Genomic DNA, 26,694 nt, shown 5'->3' with positions numbered 1-26,694 from the left:
TGTGGCCATACCCCTAATAGATCAGTGGTGCTTTTACCTAAAATTTGAATATGGGTTTCATGAAATTCAGGAGCATCTGTGTGCAAACAGAAGTGGATCCCACTTACTAACAGGCACCAGCATTTTAACGCGAAGTAACGCGATGTGGAAACATTACTGCAAAAGAAGTCCAAATGAAATGAGGGCATGATTAAAATAAAAGAATAAAAATAGTAATCAGTCTTTACAGGTTACAGACCTATGAGACCTGTTGACACAAAGAGAGGAGTCCTTATAGAGTAGGGTCCCAACTAAAAGAAGTCAGCTTGTCCTGGGCACAAATGATTTGGATCAAAATGACTTCAATTTACAGGATGTGTTGATTAACTTCATCTCTTGTATCTGGAGGTGTCGGTGTCTCCACTTTGGTCTTGCACTCCTAACAAAGCTGTCTGCATCTTTTGTGGCCCCATTGAAGTCAATAGGGTCCTGCATCCAACCCACAAAAAATGCAGATTGGATGTGGAAAAAACAAATAATACTTTTAGTGTGCAAGAGCAGCATGCGAGAGTGGTTGTCAATTAGAGCTGTCCTGCCACCCATCATCGAACTTAATTTTCTTGATGAAGTGAAAGGAGTAATGATACAGTAATAATACGATGGTAATCAACACAGAAGGTACTATGGATGCAAACACAAAACAAGATTCAAATCTAAGCAAATATGGACCATTTTGTACTATAATAAACCTGGTAAATGATCCCCAAACATGAGCTGGCACAGGAAGAGACATCGCCTCAGATGCAGAAATCAGCCATCAAACTCAAGAAATAGCATGAATATACATCATGCACTGTAGCCCAGTAAAGGACAAATAACTATATACTGTAGGTGCCCGTTACATTACTCCAGCCTACCTATGCAATAAGAATGTATGTTTACTAGGCAGGTACACTTGACTTGAGGTTCAATGCTCTTCTGGTGATCAGCAGTGATCTTACCATGGCAGAGCTGTGATTCTAGTTCCACTGGTTTTATTATGGTCCTGCATATTTTGCATGCACTGAAAACTAACTTCAGTGAGAACAACAGTTCTCCCAAGAGTTTAAACAGAGAAGCCATGAGTTGACACTTAGGTAGATCCATACATACATCCATGTGTTACATTACACACAGGTCACACTGTTAACACAATTAAATGCACTTCAAGGGGTTGTCCAGTGAAAAGGGTATTTATTTTTATGAAATGTAAAAAAAATGAACTTACTAATATACTTTATTACCCAAATCTGTTCAAACCATCAAATTCAGAATGTCTCTCCTGGTCCCGGCAGCTCCACTGCCATCTATGTTCCAGCACAGGCTGTGCCTTCAATATATATGCAGAGGACTGGCTGTCTTCTCCAGTTCAGTGGTGGCACCTGCCCCCTTCTCTGTTATGGCTGATACATAGATGGAAAAAGGGACTGGCTTAGCTATTCTTATGGCTGTTTAGACAGAGAAGGGGATTAGCTTAGCTACTCCCATGGTTGATACATAGACAGAGAAGGGGATTGGCTTAGCTACTCCCATGGTTGATACATATGGTGATATTCGCAGGCGCCATTTTTTTGCATAGCGCCGAACTTTGACCCATGACACATCCATCAGGTGGGACAGGGCAGCCAATTGAGACGTTTCAGCACATGGACACACCTCCAACCCTATAACAGAACCGGATCTGGCAGCCATTTTACATTATGTGTTTTGCCAGTGTAGGGAGAGGTTGCATTTTGGAGCAGGGACAGGCTGTTAGGGACACCAAACGCTAGCTAGGGCCACAACAGTCCTTTTAAGGACTGGTATAGGTGAGCTATCAATAGGTGTGATATAGAGGGGTGTTATATACTTTTAATATACTTTCTAACATAGAAACTATATCCTAGTGTATTTGTATTGTGCAGCAGTTGTGTGCAGTTCTGCTGCGATACCGCAGCTAGATAGAGGGACAAACACTATTGGAGTAACTAATTGCAACGGGTGTGATATACCTGTTGCCCCCAAAAAACTTCTTGAGGGCTGCGATATACCTTCTTCCACAAAATCCTGATTGAAGGGTGCTATATACCTGTTTCCGCCAAATACTGATTGAGGGGTGCTATATACCAGTTTCCACCAAATACTGATTGAGGGATGCTATATACCTGTTTCCGCCAAATACTGACTGAGGGGTGCCATATACCTTCTTCCACAAAATACTGATTGGGGGTGCCATATACCTGTTTCCGCGGAATACTGATTGAGGGGTGCTATATACCTTCTTCCACAAAATACTGATTAAGGGGTGCTATTGCTAAATACCTTCTTCCACCAAATACTGATTAAGGGCTGCGATACACCTGCTTTCACACAATACTGATTGAGGGGTGCCATATACCTGTTTCCACCAAATACTGATTCAGGGGTGCCATATACCTTCTTCCACAAAATCCTGATTAAGGGCTGTGATACACCTGCTTCCACACAATACTGATTGAGGGGTGCCATATACCTGTTTCCGCCAAATACTGATTGAGGGGTGCTATATACCTGTTTCTGCCAAATACTGATTGAGGGGTGCTATATACCTGTTTCCGCCAAATACTGACTGAGGGGTGCCATATACCTTCTTCCACAAAATACTGATTGGGGGTGCCATATACCTGTTTCCGTGGAATACTGATTGAGGGGTGCTATATACCTGTTTCCGCCAAATACTGACTGAGGGGTGCCATATACCTTCTTCCACAAAATACTGATTGGGGGTGCCATATACCTGTTTCCGTGGAATACTGATTGAGGGGTGCTATATACCTTCTTCTATCAGATACTGATTGAGGGCTGCGATACACCTGCTTCTACAAAATACTGATTGAGGGTTGCCATATACCTGTTTCCGCCAAATACTGATTGAGGGGTGCCATATACCTTCTTCCAAAAAATCCTGATTGAGGGCTGTGATACACCTGCTTCCACACAATACTGATTGAGGGGTGCCATATACCTGTTTCCGCCAAATACTGATTCAGGGGTGCCATATACCTTCTTCCAAAAAATACTGATTGAGGGGTGCTATTGCTATATACCTTCTTCCACCAAATACTGATTGAGGGCTGCGATACACCTGCTTCCACAAAATACTGATTGAAGGGTGCAATATACCTGTTTCCGACAAATACTGATTGACGGGTGCTATATACCTGTTTCCGCCAAATACTGATTGAGGGGTGCCATATACCTTCTTCTTCAAAATACTGATTGAGGGGTGCCATATACCTTTTTCCACAAAATCCTGATTGAGGGGTGCTATATACCTGTTTCTGCCAAATACTGATTGAGGGGTGCTATATACCTTCTTCCACAAAATACTGATTGAGGGGTGCTATTGCTAAATACCTCCTTCCACCAAATACTGATTGAGGGCTGCGATACACCTGCTTCCACACAATACTGATTGAGGGGTGCCATATACCTGTTTCCGCGGAATACTGATTGAGGGGTGCTATATACCTTCTTCCACAAAATACTGATTAAGGGGTGCTATTGCTAAATACCTTCTTCCACCAAATACTGATTGAGGGCTGCAATACACCTGCTTCCACACAATACTGATTGAGGGGTGCCATATACCTGTTTCCACCAAATACTGATTCAGGGTTGCCATATACCTTCTTCCACAAAATCCTGATTAAGGGCTGTGATACACCGGTTCCACACAATACTGATTGAGGGGTGCCATATACCTGTTTCCGCCAAATACTGATTGAGGGGTGCTATATAGCTGTTTCTGCCAAATACTGATTGAGGGGTGCTATATACCTGTTTCCGCCAAATACTGATTGAGGGGTGCCATATACCTTCTTCCAAAAAATACTGATTGAGGGGTGCTATTGCTATATACCTTCTTCCACCAAATACTGATTGAGGGCTGCGATACACCTGCTTCCACAAAATACTGATTGAAGGGTGCAATATACCTGTTTCCAACAAATACTGATTGACGGGTGCTATATACCTGTTTCCGCCAAATACTGATTGAGGGGTGCCATATACCTTCTTCTACAAAATACTGATTGAGGGGTGCCATATACCTTTTTCCACAAAATCCTGATTGAGGGGTGCTATATACCTGTTTCTGCCAAATACTGATTGAGGGGTGCTATATACCTTCTTCCACAAAATACTGATTGAGGGGTGCTATTGCTTAATACCTCCTTCCACCAAATACTGATTGAGGGATGCGATACACCTGCTTCCACACAATACTGATTGAGGGGTGCCATATACCTGTTTCCGCCAAATACTGATTGAGGGGTGCTATATACCTTCTTCCACAAAATACTGATTGAGGGGTGCTATTGCTAAATACCTTCTTCCACCAAATACTGATTGAGGGCTGCGATACACCTGCTTCCACACAATACTGATTGAGGGGTGCCATATACCTGTTTCCACCAAATACTGATTCAGGGGTGCCATATACCTTCTTCCACAAAATACTGATTGAGGGGTGCTATTGCTATATACCTTCTTCCAACAAATACTAATTGAGGGCTGCGATACACCTGCTTCCACAAAATACTGATTAAAGGGTACAATATACCTGTTTCTGAGAAATACTGATTGAGGGGTGCTATATACCTGTTTCCGCCAAATGCTGATTGAGGGGTGCCATATACCTTCTTCTACAAAATACTGATTGAGGGGTGCCATACACCTTTTTCCACAAAATCCTGATTGAGGGGTGCTATATACCTTCTTCCACAAAATACTGATTGAGGGGTGCTATTGCTAAATACCTTCTTCCACCAAATACTGATTGAGGGCTGCGATACACCTGCTTCCACACAATACTGATTGAGGGGTGCCATATACCTGTTTCTGCCAAATACTAATGGAGGGGTGCCATATACCTTTTTTCACAAAATACTGATTGAGGGGTGCTCTTGCTAAATACCTTCTTCCACCAAATACTAATTGAGGGCTGCGATACACCTGCTTCCACAAAATACTGATTGAAGGGTGTAATATACCTGTTTCTGACAAATACTGATTCAGGGGTGCCATATACCTTCTTCTACAAAATACTGATTGAGGGGTGCCATACACCTTTTTCCACAAAATCCTGATTGAGGGGTGCCATATACCTGTTTCTGCCAAATACTGATTGAAGGGTGCTATATACCTTCTTCCACCAAATACTGATTAAGGGGTGCTATTGCTATATACCTTCTTCCACCAAATACTGATTGAGGGCTGCGATACACCTGCTTCCACAAAATACTGATTGAGGGGTGCTATATACCTGTTTCTGCCAAATACTGATATAGGGGTGACATATACCTTCTTCCACCAAATACTGATTGAGGGCTGCGATAAACCTTCTTCCACAAATACTGCTCTTCTCTACGGACATAGGCAGAGGGTCATTTAGAAAATGATAGGCAGAGGAAGAGGCAGACCGTTCCGCAGGGATGGTACGGGTCGGGCAGGTGCACCAGGCCGGAGCCTAAGTGAGAAGGCGCGTGCAATAACTACTATGGGCGCACCAGAGTTGGTTGAGTGGCTCACTCAGCCTTCCGCTTCTGCACCCTCCTCATCCTCTGTATCTGGACTCTCCTCACTCTCTGCTGTGTGCACCCCCAAAGACACCACCACCCCCATAGCCCCTCCACTCGAGTCAGAGGAATTATTTTTCCATCCATTCCCAGACCTTACCGATGCGCAGCCATTCTTGGCATCGGATGAGGAAAAGGAGGTAGCAACGGCCGCCACCCAGCGATCTGACGACAGTACCCAGATCAGCCCAAGGAGGGTGGTTCCCGATATTGCTGTCTAGTCCGAGATCTCTAATGTCAGTGGTGGTGAAGGTGACGATGATGAGGTGTCGATGGACATCACGTGTGTGCCCACAAGAGAAGAAGAGGAGGGGAGTTTAGAGGGAGAGACGGAGCAGCAGATAGGGATAAGAAGGAGGAGAAGCAGGCAGAACTCGCAGTGTACAGGAGGCCAAAAGCAGACTGCAAATGTATCTGGAGCGAGCCATCCACCATGCACGGTCACATCTTGCGCTCTTAGGATGCCTGCACATGGGTCCGCAGTGTGGGATTTTTTTTATGTGTCAGCTGCTGATAATAGTGTTGCCATCTGCAGCCTGTGCTTTCAACGCATAAGTCGCAGTAAGCCCAACACTCACCTAGGGATGACCGCCTTAAGAAGGCACCTAGCCTCCTATCACCGAGCCCAGTGGGAGCAATGCCGTCAGAACCCACAAAGCCACACTCCCGGCGCTCCACTTCCTGCCTCTCCTCCTTTTCTTCTCTTCTCTCCTCCCATTTGTCCTCCACTCCACCTTCCACAGTGCTGTCATCGCGTTCATCTGGCACAAAGCAGGCTTCCGTGGCCCAAATGTTCGAACGTAAAAAAAATGACGCCGCCGGATAATCCTCTTGCCCAACGGCGGACCGCTGGCTTGTCAGAACTGCTAGCCCGCCAACTACTGCCATATAAATTGGTGGACTCTGAGGCTTTTAGAAAATGTGTGGCCATTGGCACAATGCAATGAAAGCTCCCCGAAAAGAAATATTTCTCTCAGAAGGGCATCCCTAAACTATACGGGCACGTTCAGCGGCAAGTAAATACAGTATATCTCTGGCACACAGTGTCGGTGCCAAGATACATCTCATCACAGACACGTGGTCTAGCAAGCACAGGCAGGGAAGGTACATAACTAACACAAAATGACGGAGATGTTACCAGCATCACAGAGGGCAGTCAGAATGCAGTATTTCCAGGCCTTGCTGCGAGAGATGCTGCTTTCTGCTGTTGCGGGCACTGGCAGAGGAATTTCCACCCACAGCAAAACAGCTGCGGGTACCAATCATACCGCGCCTGCAAAAAGAGGGCGGTTTGAAGATGTGTTGGTCACTTCGGATATGAGATGATTCTTGCCCCCAAACCCATCGACAGCCACCCTCCAGATCCAGCCTCAGGGAACACCTAGACCGACAGGTGTCCGACTACATTGGGTTAACGGCCCCTTGACTACTGGGTGTGCAGGCTTGACCTGTGGCCAGAGCTGGCACAATTTGCCATGGAACTCTTGGCTTGCCCTTCGTCGAGTGTCCTGTCAGAAAGGACGTTCAGAGCAGCAGGGGGGGATCGTGACCTATAAGCGCACTCGCCTAGCTCACGACAGTGTGGACTACCTCACATTTTAAAAAATGAATGAGGCATGGATCTCGGAGGAATTCAACACCTGTGATGACCACGTGTAATTGAATTTCCTCATGCCAGCCCACACATATTCGCCACCACCCAGAACAAAGAATGGTCCTTGCCTTATGTATATACAGCGGCATAAAAGGCCTTTTATCTCAGGTGAATGCCAAATTTTTGGGGCCTATACTGGCCAACAGTTACATATTTATCCTGTGAGCGCCTAATGTACCTCCAGCCACAGAATCCAAAGTTCTTTGCTGTCAGGTGAATGCCTATTTCCTAATTTTTGGGGCCTATACTGGCCAACAGTTACATATTTATTCTGTGACCGCCTAATGCACCTCCAGCCACAGAATCCAAAGTTCTTTGCTGTCAGGTGAATGCCTATTGGCTAATTTTTGGGGCCTGTACTGGCCGACAGTTACATATTTATCCTGTGACCGCCTAATGTACCTCCAGCCACAGAATCCAAAGTTCTTTGCTGACCTGACAGCAAAGAACTTTGGATTCTGTGGCTGGAGGTACATTAGGTGGTCACAGGATGCGTATTGCCTAATTTATGGGGCCTGTACTGGCCAACAGTAATTTTTTTTATCTCTAGCCATATAATCACACCCCTGTCTCACTCCTCTGCCTCTCATTATGGTGGAGTATGAACCGCATTCACCATAAGGACCTTCTAATGTCACAGTGTCATGTGACTGTGCCACCCACCCCGTACTGTGCCCCCTTATATCCTGCATTGTGCCCTCTTACCACACCCTGTGCAGTGCCCCTAGTCATTCCCTGTACTGTGCCCTCTTATACCCTTTTATCAGGTCACGGTATGGAGTTGTTATCCAGTCACTGTACAGAGGTGTTATCCGGTCAATGTATGGCGGTGGTATCAAATAACTGGGTGGCCATAGCTATATCCCTTTCCCTGACCACACCATCATTTTTTAAACCTGGTATGATTGCTAAAAACACGCAGATTGCGGTGCTAAGGACCTTTGCGCCACAATCTGTGTCAGAAATACGCCTAACATAGATGTATTTCCATATAATAAATGACCACCTAACTGTATTATTATTCGGGAGTAGTGCTAATATCTTTATAGTATATAGATTCTAGTGTATTATACTGTGCCATGTATTTCCCACTAGAAAATGATCCTTGGGAAACACAGTCCTCATCCCTGCCCACCAGGACCAGGCAGCACTCTGTCAGTACATGGCGGCCTCCCCTCTCCGCTGTGTACGCTCAGCAACGCTGTGTACTGGTGCTTATTCTGACACTAGGGCTGGGTTCACATCCTATTTTTGCCATCCATTTAATGCATATTAGATGCCTCAGACTGATGCTGTACAGTGGCATCCGTTCACCATACAGTTCCATGGTAGAAAACAAATTTACGTTAACATATGCATTTTTTTTTATGGACTCTGCAGGATACAAAAACATGGAGGACTGCACATTTGTATACATCAAACTGAAAAAAAAAAAAAAAAAATCTAGACTCCAGCAGGGCACATTTTTGAGAGTTTCCCTTTAAGATGCATAAAAATGGCCCCTGATTAAAATACATATTTTTTTTTTTTGAAAATTTTTGCCAATGATCCCCCTCTGGTATATCACTGTCCATGCTGTGGGAATAGTTGTGTACTTCTAGTAAAGTGAATGGAGCCCGCCGCAAAAGCGCGGTTCTCGAACATTTGATCGTGAACGCGCGTTCGCGAATCGTCCCAACCGATGTTCGTCCATCACTAGTGAAGGTAAATATTAAAAATTTGACTTACAGTCATTTGCAAGCTGCCCTCTTCTTTTTCTTCAAATTCTTCCAGGTCTTTATTCTTTATTTCTACAGGAATAATAAAATATAAAGTAAACTATCAAATACAGAATTACACAAAAAAAAGCTATGACAAATGTTAAACGGGTTGTCCTTGATGACCTATCCTCAGGACAATTCATCAATATTAAATCAAACCAAATTCCAGCACCCCCGCCCATCAGCTGGTTGAGGAGGCCATGGTTCATGTGAGAGTGCTGTATCATCTTCAATATTTCCATGCACACCTTCTCCCCTGTAGCAGCGGTGCAGAGTAATTACAGTTGTTAGTCCCATTCAAGTGAATGAGAGAGGAAACTGTAATCACACTGCACCTCTACTACAAGGGGGTAAACATGGAAGAGGAGGCAGCACTAGTAAAAGCACAGCGGAATGGCAAGGGTGCTGGGTCCTGTGGATAGGTCTCCAATATCTGTAGCCTGGACAATCCCTCAATATATACTTCATGTTGTCAAGTTTCTGAACGTATGTTGACAGAAAGAATATATGGTTTATAGGAGCCCACAACCTTTTTGGGCCAGTGTTGTGTAGTCTACAAATGATCACTAGTGTTGAGCGTGAATATTCTAAAAGTGAATTTTTATCTTGAATATCGCAACTACGAGAATTTGAGAATATTTCGAATTTAGTGCTAAATATTTGTTTTTTAGAATATTCGTCATTTATTTCCATCTGAAGTCATGATTCCTCCCTGCTTAAATTGCTTTTGGGCCAATCATGTGTTCAGATGGAAAAAATGACGAATATTCTAAAAACGAATATATAGCACAATATTCTATAGTGCTATATATTTGTTTTTGACCCACGCCTGTATTGATCACGTAATATTCGCATATTACGCAATCATTAGCTTGCCGATTTTTTTGTAAAAAAAAAAGAATGTAGAATATAACGAATATTCTAATTCACGAATATTCAACAAATATTCTCCAAAATATTGCGAATTCGAATATTGCCCCTGTGCTTATCGCTAATGATCACTTCAGATCACTTCAAAAAGGTATGATTAAGGAGCTACCTAAACCTGATGGGGAGATTAAGGGGATGTCCTATCAGGATAACCCCATCTGAAAAGATGCTCTATATTGCTCTGGAAAGCTAGAGTAACACACAGTTCCCATGCAGCTACGCTGTCCAGTTGAATGAGCAGCTTTGGATCATCCAAAATGGCAACTACTCTTTAATGTGGGGGCTCAGAAAAGCGTGAATTGGTCAGTGGTTAGCACCATTCTATCGTAGCACTAAGTTCCTGGGTTTGAATCTGACATGTGCATAGACTGTGTATGTTCTCCACGTGTTTCTGTGGAATACCTCCAGGTACTTGGGTGTGAATGTGTATCTGAGAAATTAGACTGTGAGCCCAATTGGCAACAGGGACTGATGTGAATGATTAAATTATATGATATGATGGTACAATGCCAAAAAGAGATGAATAGAGGAGTAACCCAAAGCCACCAATCAGAATCTGGCTCTCAATCTTCGTTTTGGGAAAGCCAGTATGCAGTGAGCTCGATCGGTGAGAATGCAGGATGAGAGTAACACTGGTGGAAATGATAGGATTAGAAGTACGGGGGTAACCCTCACTCTGATGCTCCCTGGGCCATGCAGTAATTGGAGAGGCGCACCCTTTCCTCCCTTAAGGGCACACCCTGGGTTTGGGGAGTCTCCTGCCTGCTGGTAATTTGAGGTACCCTTGATGTCAATGGATTTTAAGGGTGCAAGGCAGGGTTCCAGTAGAGATTTGTTGGTTCATGAGATACCAAGGCTTGTTTGAGGGCTGACAGAGGTACAGGCAGATCTTATCACACACACAACGTACAGGCAGCTCTCCCCAAGGCTGTGTATGGGGGGTTCAAACAGCATCAAGTTGCCTCTCAGTTCCTTTACAGACAAGGCTGGGTTCACATCACATTTTTGTCTTACAAATAATGCATACATTAGAAATATGCCTCAGACTGATGCCATACAGTGGCATCCATCACCCCAGAGTTCCGCTGTAAACTGTAAAAAAAAAAACGTATACTTTAACAAACATGTTTTTTTTCTAGAATCTGCAGGATTGATAAGCATAGTGCAATACACTTTATATCCTTTTTTCCCAATGTATATATAAAATAGAAGACAAAAAAATGTTGTGAACCCAGGCTAATTTTTACAATCTTCCTAATTTCTTTCTGTTTCTCACCCTCCTTCTCTGTATTTCCACAGTACCTTCAGTGGGGTGCAGTCCTCCCAACAGACGTCCAGTCTGTCTCTTTACTAGAGCAGGGAAGTCTATAGGCCAAAGTATATGCGTTACCTTCTCTGACAGATACTCAGCACTCTCCTTGTATGGATGCTAAACTTTCAGTTATTTCCATCAGTCCCTTCCCTCAGGGGCATGTACATATGCCATTGCTTTGCTGGCTGCTCACAGTCAATCACAGCCTACACAACACTCTACTGCTTCCCCACTAGGTGGAGCTAGTGCACACCTAGCAGCTGCCAGTTAACCCTCAGAGGACAGGGCGATTTTCAATTTTTCTTTTTTCACTCCCCACCTTCCCAGAGTCATAACTTTTTTTTATTTTTACATTCACATAGCTTCATAAGGGCTTATTTTATAACGCTTCCCTTTACGATTGCATACAGTGTATAGGGAGGCAGGAAAAATATTCCAAATAGGGTGGAATTAGAAAAAAATCATTCTGACACTTTTTTTTTTTTATGGTGTTCACTGGGCGGTAAAATTGACCTGTTACCTTCATTCTTCAGGTCAATATTATTACTATGATACTACTTGTATTGTTTTTATTGTGTTTGAATACTGAAAAAAATTTAAAACCTTTAAAAAATATATATATTTAAATCACCATATTCAGACCCCTATACCTTTTTTGTAGTTACCCCGTATTTTCCGCTTTATAAGACTTTTTTCCCCCCAAAAGCGAATACAGCAGTATTACATGGCCGGCATATCGCAGGCCATGCTGTGCTGCACAGGCATAGCGGCCTGCGATGTACCAGTGACATGTAAACAGGGACGCTATCAGGGTAGAAGCGGGGCCCGGCGCAGTCACTGAACTTCATTAAGCTGGGCCTCGATAAGAGCAGCCATCATATATAAAGTTTATGCAGCAGCCCCTAGCAGTGCTGCTTTGTTACACTTGCAGTAATCACTTATCTGTAAGCAGTACTCGCCATGCACAGAGAGGGCAGGCTGGCAGCGCATGCCGCTCACTCAGTCACAATCCGGCCCCTCTGACTTCATTAATGAGTGAGGCAAGTGCTGCTTACAGATAAGTGATTACTGAAAGTTTAGCAGCACTGCTAGGGGCTTCTGCATACACTTTATATGTGATGGCTGCTATGACTAGGGCCCAATGTTATGGGGTCAGACCCCCCATAACAGAGTCATCCACAGATCCCCAATAAGTGTCCTCCACAGATCCCCCTATAAGTGTCCTCCACAGATCCCCATAACACTGTCCTCCAGAGATCCCCATAATAGTTTCCTCCACAGATCCCCATAACAGTGTCATCCACAGATCCCCATAACAGTGCGTCATCCACAGATCCCCATAACAGTGCGTCATCCACAGATCCCCATAACAGTGTCATCCACAGATTCCCCATAACAGTGTCATCCACAGATTCCCCATAACAGTGTCATCCACAGATCCCCATAACAGTGCGTCATCCACAGATCCCCATAACAGTGCGTCATCCACAGATCCCCATAACAGTGTCATCCACAGATTCCCCATAACAGTACGTCACCATTTAGTTCAAAATATTTTATTTTCTTAATTTCCTTCAAAAAAACTAGGTGCGTCTTAACATCTGGTGCATTTTATAAAGCGAAAAGTACGGTATGCGTATGGATCTTTGTGAGGGCTCATTTTTTGCGGGATGATCTTTAGTTTTCATAGATACCATTTTGAAGTGTGTGTGACTTTTTGATCACTTTTTATTAAAAAGATTTTGGGGCGTTGAAGTGACAAAAAAATGCAAATTGGTAGTTTTTTTTTCTGTTACGCTATTCGCCATATGGGATTAAAGGGGTATTCCAGTTGCCATAAATATAACTTATGTTTTAGACAAATTCATCATCAATAATTACCTAATATAATGTAAATTTCACATACTTACTAGTGTTGTGGGGCGAGCACGCTCGGCCGAACACCATTTTGACTTGAGCATCGCAATGCTCGGCACATCGTGGTGTTCGGCCGAATGCTAGCGATGCTAGAGTCTCCTCCCTGCACGTTTGTTGGCTGATGTTCTGAAGATTGTATTATTTTCCCTTATAATCATGGTAAAAGACCATGTGATGACCGGAGTGACGTCATCAAAGGTCCTTAACCGGTATTTAATGCAGCAGCTCACCCCAGGTCCTGTTCAGCGCAGAGGAGACACTGTTTTACTATGCATTCTGTATTCAGAATGCTATTATTTTCCCTTATAACCATGTTATAAGGGAAAATAATAATGATCGGGTCTCCATACCGATCGTCTCCTAGCAACCGTGCGTGAAAATCGCACCGCATCCGTACTTGCTTGCGGATGCTATGCGATTTTCACGCTTCCCATTCACTTCTATGGGGCGCGTGAAAATCGGACAATATAGAGCATGCTGCGATTTTCACTCAACGCACAAGTGATGCGTGAAAATCACCGCTCATGTGCACAGCCCCATAGAAATGAATGGGTCAGGATTCAGTGTGGGTTCAATACGTTCACCGCACGCATCGCACCCGCACGGAAAACTCGCCCGTGTGAAAGGGGCCTTAGAGACCCAAAAGTCTGTGAACATTGTGGAGGTCGGGAGCGAGTCGTACCCTTGGATGGCAAAGGTGCTACCGACACCAAGGATTGCGGGCCCTACTTCCATCAGGATTTCCGCCACCACCTACATTAGTGGCTGCAACCCCCCTTCTCCTCCTCCACCTCCTCGTCCACTTCCACCTCTGAATTATCATCTTGCAGCACCAGTCAGCCATCAGTCAGTAGCTGGAAGCAGTGTAGCACTGCAGTGGGGAAGCGGCAACAGGCCGTGCTGAAACTGATTTGCTTAGGTGACAAACAGAACAACGCAGCAGAGCTGTGGCAGGGTATAAGGGACCAGACTTAGCTGTGGCTCTCGCCACTCAACCCACAACCAGGCATGGTTGTGTCTGATAATGGCCTTGTCGGCTTTTGAGCTCAGCAAGTTCACACACATACCATGCCTAGCCCACGTGTTCAACATAGTGGTTCAGTGGTTTCTCAAAACCTACCCTAATTTGCCTAAGCTACTGGTGAAGATGTGCCGCGTGTGTGCCCATTTACAAAAGTCATCTACAGATGCCGCCGGTCTGGCAACGCTGCAGCAGCGCTTGCAATTGCCAGCTCACTGACTGTTGTGCGACATGAGCACGCGCTGGAACTCCACATTCCACATGTTGGCCAGGCTTTGTAAACAGCAGAGGACAGTAGTGGAATACCAGCTGCAACATGATCGTCGCCTTTCCAGTCAGCTTCCACTCTTCGCAAGCGACGAGTGGGCATGGCTGTCTGACCTCTGTGAGGTTTTACGCAACACAGATGGTGAGCGCCGATGCCGCTATTAGCAGCGTAACCATTACACTTCTGTATCTACTGAAACCCTCGCTGCTCACAATGAAGGCGGATGCTTTGCATGTGCAAGAGGTGGAAATGGGGGAAGACAGTACACTGGGTGATAGCCAGCCCACCCTCAGTTCGTCTTCTCAGCACAAATTGGGTGGGGATGATGATGAGGAGGAGATGGTTGCCTCCGCTACAGAGGGTAGTACCCATAGCAGGTTTATTCCATCTGTTCAGCGTGGATGGGCCGAAGAGGAGGAAGAGGATGAGGAGATTGAGAGTTATCCTCCTGATGAGGACAGCGAAGTCTTGTCTGTTGGGACTCTGGCACACATGGCTGACTTATTGTTATGCTGCCTTTCCCGTGACCCTCGAGTTATGCGCATTTTGGCCAATGATAAGCGCATCCGCCTGTCAACTTAAAATGCTGACAGGTTGACTCTTATCAAAATGAACAAGGCCTGGATTTCCCCTGACTTCTCTACTCCACCAGAGGCTGAACATAAAGGCACTTTAAATGTGGTTTTTATGGTGTATTGAATACACTGTATTCCCATGCACCCCTTCTACCACAAAAAAGGGTATATGGTTCAATCTTCCTTTTCTCGTCCTCCTCCTCCATTATATCAACATGCTTATTAGGCTGCCCTCGCTCCTAATGTTTTAGAGGCTCAGCACAGCAGAAGACCCTCACCCCTAATGTTTTAGAGGGTCACCAGCAGGCCCTCGTCCATAATGTTTTAGATGGTCAGATCAGCAGCGGGCCCTCATCCCTAATGTTTTAGATGGCCACATTAGCAGCAGGCACTCGCCCCTAATGTTTTAGAGTGTCAGCTCAGCATCAGACCCTCACCCCTAATGTTTTAGAGGGTCAGCTCAACAGCAGACCCTCACCCCTAATGTTTTAGATGGTCAGATCAGCAGCAGGCCCTTGCCCCTAATGTTTTAGGCCAGGCTTTGTAAACAGCAGAGGGCAGTAGTGGAATACCAGCAGGCCCTTGCTCCTAGTTTAATAAAGGGTGTATTGGAGTGCCGGTTCTTTGTAATTTTTGGCAGCCCTTTCACTTAGTGCAGTGATGTCCAACCTACGGCCCGCGGGCCATATCCAGCCCGCGAAGCTGTGCCATGTGGCCCGTGCGACTCCCTGGAAAAAGTCTAAGGTGATGCTGCCTGTGCCTGAAACAACCAATAGCAAAGCTACTTGCAGCAAGGAGCTTTGTTATTGGTTGGTATAGACACGCTGAGCGATACAGGTCCTGGAGCAGGAGAAGCCGGCGGGAGCAGGAAGGAGGAGGGGCCGGCTCCAGGGGTGGCTGTTGTAAGGAGAGTGCGGCGCGCTGCCCGAGGAACTTGGGAAACATGACAGGGCTGCTGGAGAGGTAAGGAGCTGTGCACTCATGGGACTGGTCCCTGGTGACCCTGCTCCCCCCCTCCTCCTGTCACCCCACTAGTGACCTTGCTCCCCCCTCCTCCTGTCATCCCACTAGTGACCCTGCTCCCCCTCTCCTCATGTCACCCCAATAGTGACCCTGCTCCCCCCTCCTCCTGTCACCCCAATAGTGACCCTGCTCCCCCTCTCCTCCTGTCACCCCACTAGTGACCCTGCTCCCCTCCTGTCACCCCACTAGTGACCCTGCTCCCCCTCCTCCTGTCACCCCACTAGTGACCCTGCTTCCCCTCCTCCTATCACCCCATTAGTGACCCTGCTCCCCCTCCTCCTGTCACCCCACTAGTGACCCTGCTCCCCCCTCCTCCTGTCACCCCAATAGTGACCCTGCTCCCCCCCTCCTCCTGTCACCCCACTAGTGACCCTGCTCCCCTCCTCCTCCTGTCACCCCACTAGTGACCCTGCTCCCCCTCCTCCTGTCACCCCACTAGTGACCCTGCTTCCCCTCCTCCTATCACCCCATTAGTCACCCTGCTCCCCCTCCTTCTGTCACCCCACTAGTGACCCTGCTCCCCCCTCCTCCTGTCACCCCACTAGTGACCCTGCTCTCCCCCTCCTTCTGTCACCCCACTAGTGACCCTGCTCCCCCTCCTCCTGTCACCCCACTAGTGACCCTGCTTCCCCCCTCCTCCTGTCACACCACTAGTGACCCTGCTCCGCCCCTGCTCCTGTCACCCCACTAGTGACCCTGCTCCCCCCCTCCTCCTGTCACCTCACTAGTGACCCTGCTCCCCCCTCCTCCTGTCACCCCACTAGTGACCCTGCTCTCCCTCTCCTTCTGTCACCCCACTAGTGACCCTGCTCCCCCCTCCTTCTGTCACCCCACTAGTGACCCTGCTCTCCTCCTCCTTCTGTCACCCCACTAGTGACCCTGCTCTCCTCCTCCTCCTGTCACCCCACAAGTGACCCTGCTCCCCCTCCTCCTATCACCCCACTAGTGACCCTGCTCCCCCCTCCTCCTGTCACCCCACTAGTGACCCTGCTCTCCTCCTCCTCCTCCTGTCACCCCACTAGTGACCCTGCTCTCCTCCTCCTGTCACCCCACTAGTAACCCTGCTCCCACCTCCTTCTGTCACCCCACTAGTGACCCTGCTCCCCCCTTCTCCTGTCACCCCACTAGTGACCCTACTCCTCCCTCCTCCTGTCACCCCACTAGTGAACCTGCTCTCCTCCTCCTGTCCTCCCACTAGTGACCCTGCTCCCCCTCCTCCTATCACCCCACTAGTGACCCTGCTCCCCCCCCTCCTGTCACCCCACTAGTGACCCTGCTCCCCCCTCCTCCTATCACCCCACTAGTGACCCTGCTCCCCCCTCCTCCTGTCACCCCACTAGTGACCCTGCTTCCCCCCTCCTCCTGTCACACCACTAGTGACCCTGCTCCCACCTCCTTCTGTCACCCCACTAGTGACCCTGCTCCCCCTTCTCCTGTCACCCCACTAGTGACCCTACTCCTCCCTCCTCCTGTCACCCCACTAGTGACCCTGCTCTCCTCCTCCTCCTGTCACCCCACTAGTGACCCTGCTCCCCCCTCCTCCTATCACCCCACTAGTGACCCTGCTCCCCCCTCCTCCTATCACCCCACTAGTGACCCTGCTTCCCCCCTCCTCCTGTCACACCACTAGTGACCCTGCTCCGCCCCTGCTCCTGTCACCCCCACTAGTGACCCTGCTCCCCCCCTCCTCCTTTCACCCCACTAGTGACCCTGCTCCCCCCTCCTCCTGTCACCCCACTAGTGACCCTGCTCCCCCTCTCCTTCTGTCACCCCACTAGTGACCCTGCTCCCCCCTCCTTCTGTCACCCCACTAGTGACCCTGCTCTCCTCCTTCTGTCACCCCACTAGTGACCCTGCTCTCCTCCTCCTCCTGTCACCCCACAAGTGACCCTGCTCCCCCTCCTCCTATCACCCCACTAGTGACCCTGCTCCCCCCTCCTCCTGTCACCCCATTAGTGACCCTGCTCTCCTCCTCCTCCTCCTGTCACCCCACTAGTGACCCTGCTCTCCTCCTCCTCCTCCTGTCACCCCACTAGTGACCCTGCTCCCACCTCCTTCTGTCACCCCACTAGTGACCCTGCTCCCCCCTTCTCCTGTCACCCCACTAGTGACCCTACTCCTCCCTCCTCCTGTCACCCCACTAGTGAACCTGCTCTCCTCCTCCTGTCCTCCCACTAGTGACCCTGCTCCCCCTCCTCCTATCACCCCACTAGTGACCCTGCCCCCCCCTCCTGTCACCCCACTAGTGACCCTGCTCCCCCCTCCTCCTATCACCCCACTAGTGACCCTGCTCCTCCCTCCTCCTGTCACCCCACTAGTGACCCTGCTTCCCCCCTCCTCCTGTCACACCACTAGTGACCCTGCTCCCACCTCCTTCTGTCACCCCACTAGTGACCCTGCTCCCCCCTTCTCCTGTCACCCCACTAGTGACCCTACTCCTCCCTCCTCCTGTCACCCCACTAGTGACCCTGCTCTCCTCCTCCTCCTGTCACCCCACTAGTGACCCTGCTCCCCCCTCCTCCTATCACCCCACTAGTGACCCTGCTCCCCCCCTCCTCCTGTCACCCCACTAGTGACCCTGCTCCCCCCTCCTCCTGTCACCCCACTAGTGACCCTGCTCCCCACTCCAAGCTGAACAGACTCCACCGACTATGATCGGATCCGTTCAGGAGCCTGTGTTTTTACCGGACACAAAAGTGCTGTATAAAAGGCTTTTTTGTCTGTTCTTTCAACAGAATCTGCAACAGCGGCTCCAAATGCAGCCTTTGAAGGCCTACATATTATGTATTTTAGTAATGCTCACACGTGCCCCCTCACAGTGTTTGCATTTCTTTCTGGCAAAGCTACCTGGTTCTGGCCCGCAAAATGTATACCATGTCTAGTGCGGCCCTCAGACGAAAAATGGTTGGGCACCACTGCTCTAGCTAAATGTCTTGTGCTGGTGATTACTTTGTAGAGGGGGCGTGACGGGACTGTGATGTCAGGCAGCCAATCAGTAAACATCTACACTCAAGCACAAACTCATAGCAGGAAAGCTAGTTTTTCAAAAATTAAGTTACTTTAATATTGTTATATTTTAATAGTACTGGTCCAATGCCCATGATGCGTATTATTATTTTTTATTGGTTAAGTATTTTCATTTTGAGGAAAGGGGGGTGATCTGAACATTTATATCGTTTTAATATATTTTTTAAAAACTGTGACTATGACTGGCAATCATTAGATTGCCCATTGTGTTCATTGATGGCTCTATAGCCATCATTAAACATTTCATTTTCAATATAACAATACAGTGCTGCCACCTAGTAGCCTGTATTGGTATCTTTCAGTAATAGCTAACCTCAAGCAGGCTTTGGGCTATTAGTACAGTGTAACAGGTTCCCTGATCTCAGCTGGGGAACGCTGTTATGGGAGTGGGAGCGTGCGACTCCTGTTTCTGGACTGCTCAGATGCCATGGGCACCTGAGGGGTAAAATGTAACTGCAACTACCTAATCTTCTACTATACTCTTGAACTAGGTTTTTATAAATGTCACCCACATAATCACTTGGTGTGCATAGAAAGTACTGTACAAAGTTTAACACTGAACTATTGTTTTATGATTCATGTACAACATTTCCGACTGGTGAGATGAAACTGCTAAAGCTGCACTGTAGTGGGATCTTTCATGCAGTGGTGAGTACTCATAACCGCTTATATAAAGACTCAGATAGATGAGGATAATCTATACCCAAAATACAATAAGTTAATATCAACTTTACTTTTACTTCCCTAAAAAGGGTTAAAGCTAAACCTTTAATAGACAGCTTAAGACAAAACTCAAGACCACCTTCACATACTGCATCTTCTCTCTCCTGGCATGGCCACTGGAGTACTCACTCTTCTAGCTGCTCACAGCCTACATTCATCCTCATGGTGCAAGCTCGCATACCTTGCACGTGTGCTTCCTGGTTCTTAAAAGGTAAGTGTGCACACAGGCTAATCTGTCTTCAGTCAATGGTAGCATTCAGTGAAGTATAAATGGTACCTTCCCCTATTGGAAGGTACATGACCATAAGGTGTCTAGCTTGTCTAGTCCTGTAAAGTTGTGCTATTGTATGATCTGACCACCCTTGTTTGACCCCTACCCGATTATTTTATTCACCCTGTCCTGACCTCTGACTGATCACTGTGCTGCCTGCCCTGACCTATTGCCAGTTTATTGTATTGCACAAACGCCTGACCTCAGCTTGCCATCCGACCACACCTCTGCCTGCCCACTGGGTAGTACACTCCACTGTCTTTTGACCTGTCTTATTTAGCAAGGCTCTGAACAGAGACTACAGCTAGTAGCAGTAGCCTGTTGGCAGCAAAGTCTAGATCCCTGCATGGGAATGAAAGGGTGAATACCAGGGGACCTCCAAGACAAGGCCCGCAGCAGTAGTCCCAAGCCAAATAGTTCAGTGGGTCCACACCCGCTGCACTGAACAAACAGTACCTTATCTATACTTAATTCTTGTTCTATCAATACTAATTCAATAAACATTATACCATATTTTACATGGTAACAATTTAATAAAAGTGTAAGGGCTCATGCAGACGAATGTATATTCTTTCCGTGCCTGTTCCGTTTTTTTTTGCGGACAATATACGGAACCATTCATTTCAATGGGTCCTCAAAAAAAACGGAAGTTACTCCATGTGCATTCTGTTTCCGTATGTCCATATTTCTGTTCCGCAAAAAAATAGAACATGTCCTATTATTGTCCGCATTACAGACAAGGACAGAACTGTTCCATCAGGGGCCAGCTGTTCCGTTCCGCAAAATACAGAAGGCACATGGATGTCATCCGTATTTTTTGCAGATCCGTCTTTTGCGAAGCACCAAATACAAACGGTTGTGTGCATGAGCCCTAATACTGTATATAAGTAAGGAACCTATAGGTCAGCAATGCACACACCAAAGGGAAGTGCTCATTAAATCACAACATTCTCAGCAGTTTAGACATCATTGGGAGATTTATCAAGAGTGGTGTAAAGGTAAATTGGCTTAGTTGTCCATAATAACGAATCAGATTTCATCTTAAATTTCTATCCTTTGGGAAATTAAAGAATCAATCTCATTGGTTACTATGGGCAACTGAGCCAATTTTCCTTTCCACTAGTTTTTATAAATCCCCCCCCCCCCCATCATAGCCCGACTGCTTGTACAAAGAAACTAAAAATCTATGTATAGGACCTTTTTAATCTATAATTTGCACCTCCCTTTCCTACTCATCCTGTGCTTCATTTCTGCTTCTGCCCATAAAACACAGGCAAGTCTTAATTTTTTAGGGTAATTCATATCTTAGATTAAAGACATCATGAGACAACCCATTTACCCTACTAGGACATATGGACTGTAACTCCTGTTCTGGTGGACTCCATGGATCCGCAAAACACATACAGACGTCTGAATGGAGCCTTACAGGGGGGTGATCACCCCATATAGACTCCCTGATCACCCCCCTGTCATTGATCAACCCCCTGTAAGGCTCCATTCAGACGTCCGTATGTGTTTTGCGGATCCATGGATCTGCAAAACACATACGGACGTCTGAATGGAGCCTTACAGGGGGGTGATCAATGACAGGGGGGTGATCACCCCATATAGACTCCCTGATCACCCCCCTGTCATTGATCACCCCCCTGTAAGGCTCCATTCAGACGTCCGTATGTGTTTTGCAGATCCGCGGATCCGCAAAACACGGACACCGCGGATCTGTAAAACACAGACACCGGCAATGTGCCTTCCGCATTTTGCGAGTCCGCACATTGCCAGAACTACAGTATATAGAAAATGCCTTTTCTTGTCCGCAATTGCGGACAAGAATAGGACATGTTCTATAGCAGGGGTGCACAACGTTTCCTGGTTGGGGGCCACATTGCCAGACTGAACCAATGACGAGGGCCGAAATTAAAATTTAAAGGTGTATTAACAACTGAAATTTTGTACTTATGGCATATTGAACACACATTATATACCATTAATGTCTAGTTACACTTCCAGGACTCCCATCTAATGGGAGAAATGCATGAAAAATACATGTGAGCAGCCACAAGACATAGGCATACATGTCTTTTACCAGATGGTTGGGGGCCGCACAGAATGGTATCAAGGGCCGCATGTGGCCCCCGGGCCGCAGGTTGTGCACCCCTGTTCTATAGGCTCTACAAAAAACGCAGTGTTTGCCCGATCAGGCCTGATCTTGTGCGCACACTTGCGTTCAGTCTGCCCCACCGCAGTGACAGAATTTTTTTTCTGATCACTGCAAAAACACCGTAAAATCGCTTCGGCGCTATAAAAAGATCACTTTTGAGGGGCATGGCGAGTTCATAGAAGAATTTCTTTTTTGGCACAAGTTAGCGGAAATAGTTTTTTTGTTTTTTCTTACAAAGTCTCATATTCCACTAAAATCTCACATGAACTAAAAATAAAATCTCACATGAACTCATCATACCCCTCACGGAATCCAAATGCGTAAAATTTTTTAGACATTTATATTCCAGACTTCTTCTCACACTTTAGGGCCCCTAAAATGCCAGGGCAGTATAAATACCCCACATGCGACCCCATTTTGGAAAGAAGGTATTCCATGAGGTGTATGGCGAGTTCCTAGAATATTTTAATTTTTTTTGCACAAGTTAGCGGAAAATGATTTTATTTTTTTCTCTTACAAAATAATTTTCCGCTAACTTGTGCCAAAAAAATATATTCTAGGAACTCGCCATGCCCCTCACGGAATACCTCGGGGTGTCTTCTTTCCAAAATGGGGTCACTTGTGGGGTATTTATACTGCCCTGGCATTTTAGGGGCCCTAAAGCGTGAGAAGAAGTCTGGAATCTAAATGCCTAAAAATGCCCTCCTAAAAGGCACTCATTGGAATTTGGGCCCCTTTGCACATCTTGGGAGAAGTAGGGCAATGTGTTTTGGGGTGTATTTTTCCATATACCCATGCTGGGTGAGAGAAATATCTCTGTCAAATGACAACTTTGTATAATAAAATGGGAAAAGTTGTCTTTTAGAGAGATATTTCTCTCACCCAGCATGGGTATATGTAAAAATACACCCCAAAACACATTGCCCTACTTCTTCTGAGTACGGCGATACCACATGTGACACTTTTTTTGCAGCCAAGATGCACAAAGGGGCCCAATTTCCAATGAGTACTTTTAGGATTTCACAGGGAATTTTTACGCATTTGGATTCCAAACTACTTCTCACACTTTAGGGCCCCTAAAATGCCAGGGCAGTATAAATTACCCACATGTGACCCCATTTTGGAAAGAAGACACCCCAAGGTATTCCGTGAGGGGTATGGTTAGTTCATGTAAAATTTAATCTTTTGTCACAAGTTAGTGGAATATGAGACTTTGCAAAAAAATAAAAATAAAAAAATAATCATTTTCCGCTAACTTGTGACAAAAAATAAAAACTTCCATGAACTCATTATGCCCATCAGCGAATACCTTAGGGTGTCTACATTCCGAAATGGGGTCATTTGTGGGGTGTTTCTACTATCTGGGCATTGTAGAATCTCAGGAAACATGACAGGTGCTCAGAAAGTCAGAGCTGCTTCAAAATGCGGAAATTCACATTTTTGCACCATAGTTTGTAAACGCTATAACTTTTACCCAAACCAATAAATATACACTTATTGCATTTTTTTTTATCAAAGACATGTAGAACAATACATTTAGAGAAAAAATTATATAGAAATATAGTTTTAATTGAAAAATTTTACAACCAAAAGTGAAAAATTACACTATTTTAAAAATTTCGGTCAATTTCGATTAATATCAAAAAAAGTTAAAATATCAGCAGCAATGAAATACCACCAAATGAAAGCTCTATTAGTGAGAAGAAAAGGAGGTAAAATTAATTTGGGTGGTAAGTTGTATGACCGAGCAATAAACCGTGAAAGTAGTGTAGTACAGAATTGTAAAAAGTGGTCTGGTCATTAAGGGGGTTTAAGCTAGGGGGGCTGAGGTGGTTAAACCCTTTTGGGACTCTATATTTAAAGCTTTTAACAAAATCTCACGAAAAACTGTTGATAATTCCGCTCAAATAGCGCTCCTCTCCATCTTTCCTCGCTCTGTTTCATCCCAAAAAGGGAACCTGCTGAGATTCTTTATTACGGCTGCTAGAACAGTGATTCCTAGGCACTGGCGTTCGGCACATGTGCCCACCATGAGAGAGTGGTTCCAGGAAATGCAGCAGATAGCTAGGATGGAGGAAATTGCGGCTGAAGCCTCAGACTTTCAAATACTGCAAGACTTGGGCATGTTGGATAGATGCACAGGAATCTCCGGACTTCCTTTCTTTATTGGCTGTCTAATTTGCTCTCAGTTGAGCTGAGATATCAAAATATAATATACAATACTCAATTGAGACTTACTCCCCCCCCCCCCTCTCCCTCATCCCTCTCTTGCTCCGCTTTCCCCTTTATCTTCCCTTTCTTTCTTTTTCTTTGTTTCTTTCCACTCTCTTCCTTGTCCCTTTCTTCTTCGTTTCCATATTAATGGTTTGAAGGCAAATTGGTTTACTGGGTTACATCGAGATTTGATAAAGCATGTTATTTTATGCTATTTAATTTGGTATAATATACCTTAATTATAACTGATATAGCAGTCTTTTTATACTTGCTCTGAACACTTAATTAAAAAGTGTTTAATTGTCTTATTATACTTTGACCTTCTCAAAAAGTTCAATAAAAATCAGTTTAAACATAAGGTAATTACAGATCTTTTGGCAATCATTGACAGGCTAAGGCTGCTTTCACACTCGCGTTTGGTGCGGATCCATCTTGTATCTGCACAGACGTATCCGATCTGTTTGCATTATTCATAAAAAAACTCTACACTCTAAAAGTCTACATCAAAACGGATCCGTCTTGACTTTTATTAAAAGTCAATTGGGGACGGATCCGTTTTCGAATGCACCATATTGTTTCAGTGAAAAACGGATCCGTCCCCATTGACTTACATTGTAAGTCAGGATGGATCCGTTGGGCTCCGCATCGTCAGATGGTCACCTGCAAGCTGCGTTTTAGTGACCGTCTAAAAAATGCAACGGAGACCAAACGCAGCCAAACTGATGCATTCTGAACGGGCCACACAGTGATCAGCTGTGTGGCCCCCAACAACCCCAACTGATCTAAATACTAGATTTCAAAATCCATGTTCAGCTAACTCCCCCTAGTGGTGGCTAAATAATGACAAAATATATTCCTGTAAAGACTTATGAAAGTAGTTGGTGGACCTAAAGGAAAAAGAGTGTTAGGGTAGGTATATTGTTAATGGATTGCTTTATTTAGCTTTACATTTAATTATTATTATTATTATCATTTATTTTTTAAACTAGGCACACATAGACCTACTCTCACTTTCACAGGAAGCCAGAGTTTCAGATTGGGGGAATGATCTGCCTAGGACTATAATTTTGTGGTCGCTATGATTTATTTCTTAAGTACAACAGGCACAGCATCAAGGGGAGCAATAGGATGAGAAGTTGTAGAGGGTGGGTGCTGGAAAAGCAAGGAGTCGGAGATGCCTGGACAGCAAACTCTGCAGAGATAAATTGTGGCCAGGAGAAGACATCATGGTTGTTGATACAAAAGAAAAGTTAAAGTGAAAAATTCCAATGAGACAATATTTTCCCAAGAATGTGTCTAAACAATTCCCAGAAACAGATAGAATTGTTTTTATATCATTTAATTGATTGTGTAGATAATGGGAGATAATAAACCATGTTCAGAATGGGGGGGGGGGGGGGTTAGGGGGGGGCGGCAATATGTTAATACAGCCCTGGAAACAAGTGTAAAAGAACATGATGTCAGACAAGTGGCCCTCAAACTATAGTAAATGTATCTCAAATGACTGATAAAACCCCTACAAAAATAAACCTAGAGATTTCATACAAAACCATTTCTACTAAATGAGTTCAGTGTAATGATTAATACTCATAGTAGAACTGTCAGTAAAATGTAAATAAAACCGTATGCCCAGCTCTGTGCCATGCCCTCACAAGGTCTTTCAGACAATCAGCAGCATGAAAAGTCAAGTCAGCATTTGAGGACAGATGCTTTCCATGTGCTCCGGTTTCCATCCTTTGTGACATTGTGCTGATGCTGCCGTTTTCTTTGAACTGCTCTTTAATTCAGACTCTGGAACTGGAGAGCAGCACAAACAATCGGTGGGCAGGCCAGGAAATCCACAGCACCATGATTTGTGCTCTGCAAACTAACTAGTCATTAGTAAGAAACAGAGTGCACGAAGATTGTGATTGTGTGTAATACATATTGTATTAAGAAACATTAGGATGAAGTTGTAGCCTTGTTAGGCAAAATTTACCCAACAGCTACTAAAAAGGGCAAAAAAGTCATTTTTGGATGAGGATTCAAAAAAGAGGATACGACTCGTACATCAACAAGCTATGTATAGATTTATTGCTTCAAGTTACATAGTAACATAGTATATAAGGCTGAAAAAAAGACATTTGTCCATCCAGATCGGCCTGTTATCCTGCAAGTTGATCCAGAGGAAGGCAAAAAAAAAACCTGTGAGGTAGAAGCCAATTTTCCCCACTTAAGGGGAAAAAA

The 26,694-nt window shown here is 45.6% G+C and overlaps 1 protein-coding gene across 4 annotated transcripts in view; it reads right to left on the bottom strand.

Moving 5' to 3' along the window:
• Positions 1–26,694, bottom strand: part of LOC122921092 (A-kinase anchor protein 2-like) — a 376,427-nt gene that overhangs the window by 152,500 nt on the left and 197,233 nt on the right. For all 4 annotated transcript variants that reach the window (XM_044271024.1, XM_044271040.1, XM_044271032.1 and 1 more), the window contains one exon: positions 8,998–9,059. In XM_044271024.1, the coding sequence (XP_044126959.1) occupies positions 8,998–9,059 (62 nt within the window). The remainder of the gene's footprint in view (positions 1–8,997; positions 9,060–26,694) is intronic.

Source organism: Bufo gargarizans, chromosome 1, assembly GCF_014858855.1.
Source record: "Bufo gargarizans isolate SCDJY-AF-19 chromosome 1, ASM1485885v1, whole genome shotgun sequence".
NCBI classification, from domain to species: Eukaryota; Metazoa; Chordata; class Amphibia; order Anura; family Bufonidae; genus Bufo; species Bufo gargarizans.
The sequence above is the reverse complement of the archived record's forward strand: the minus strand, read 5'-3'. Positions and strand labels throughout refer to the sequence as shown.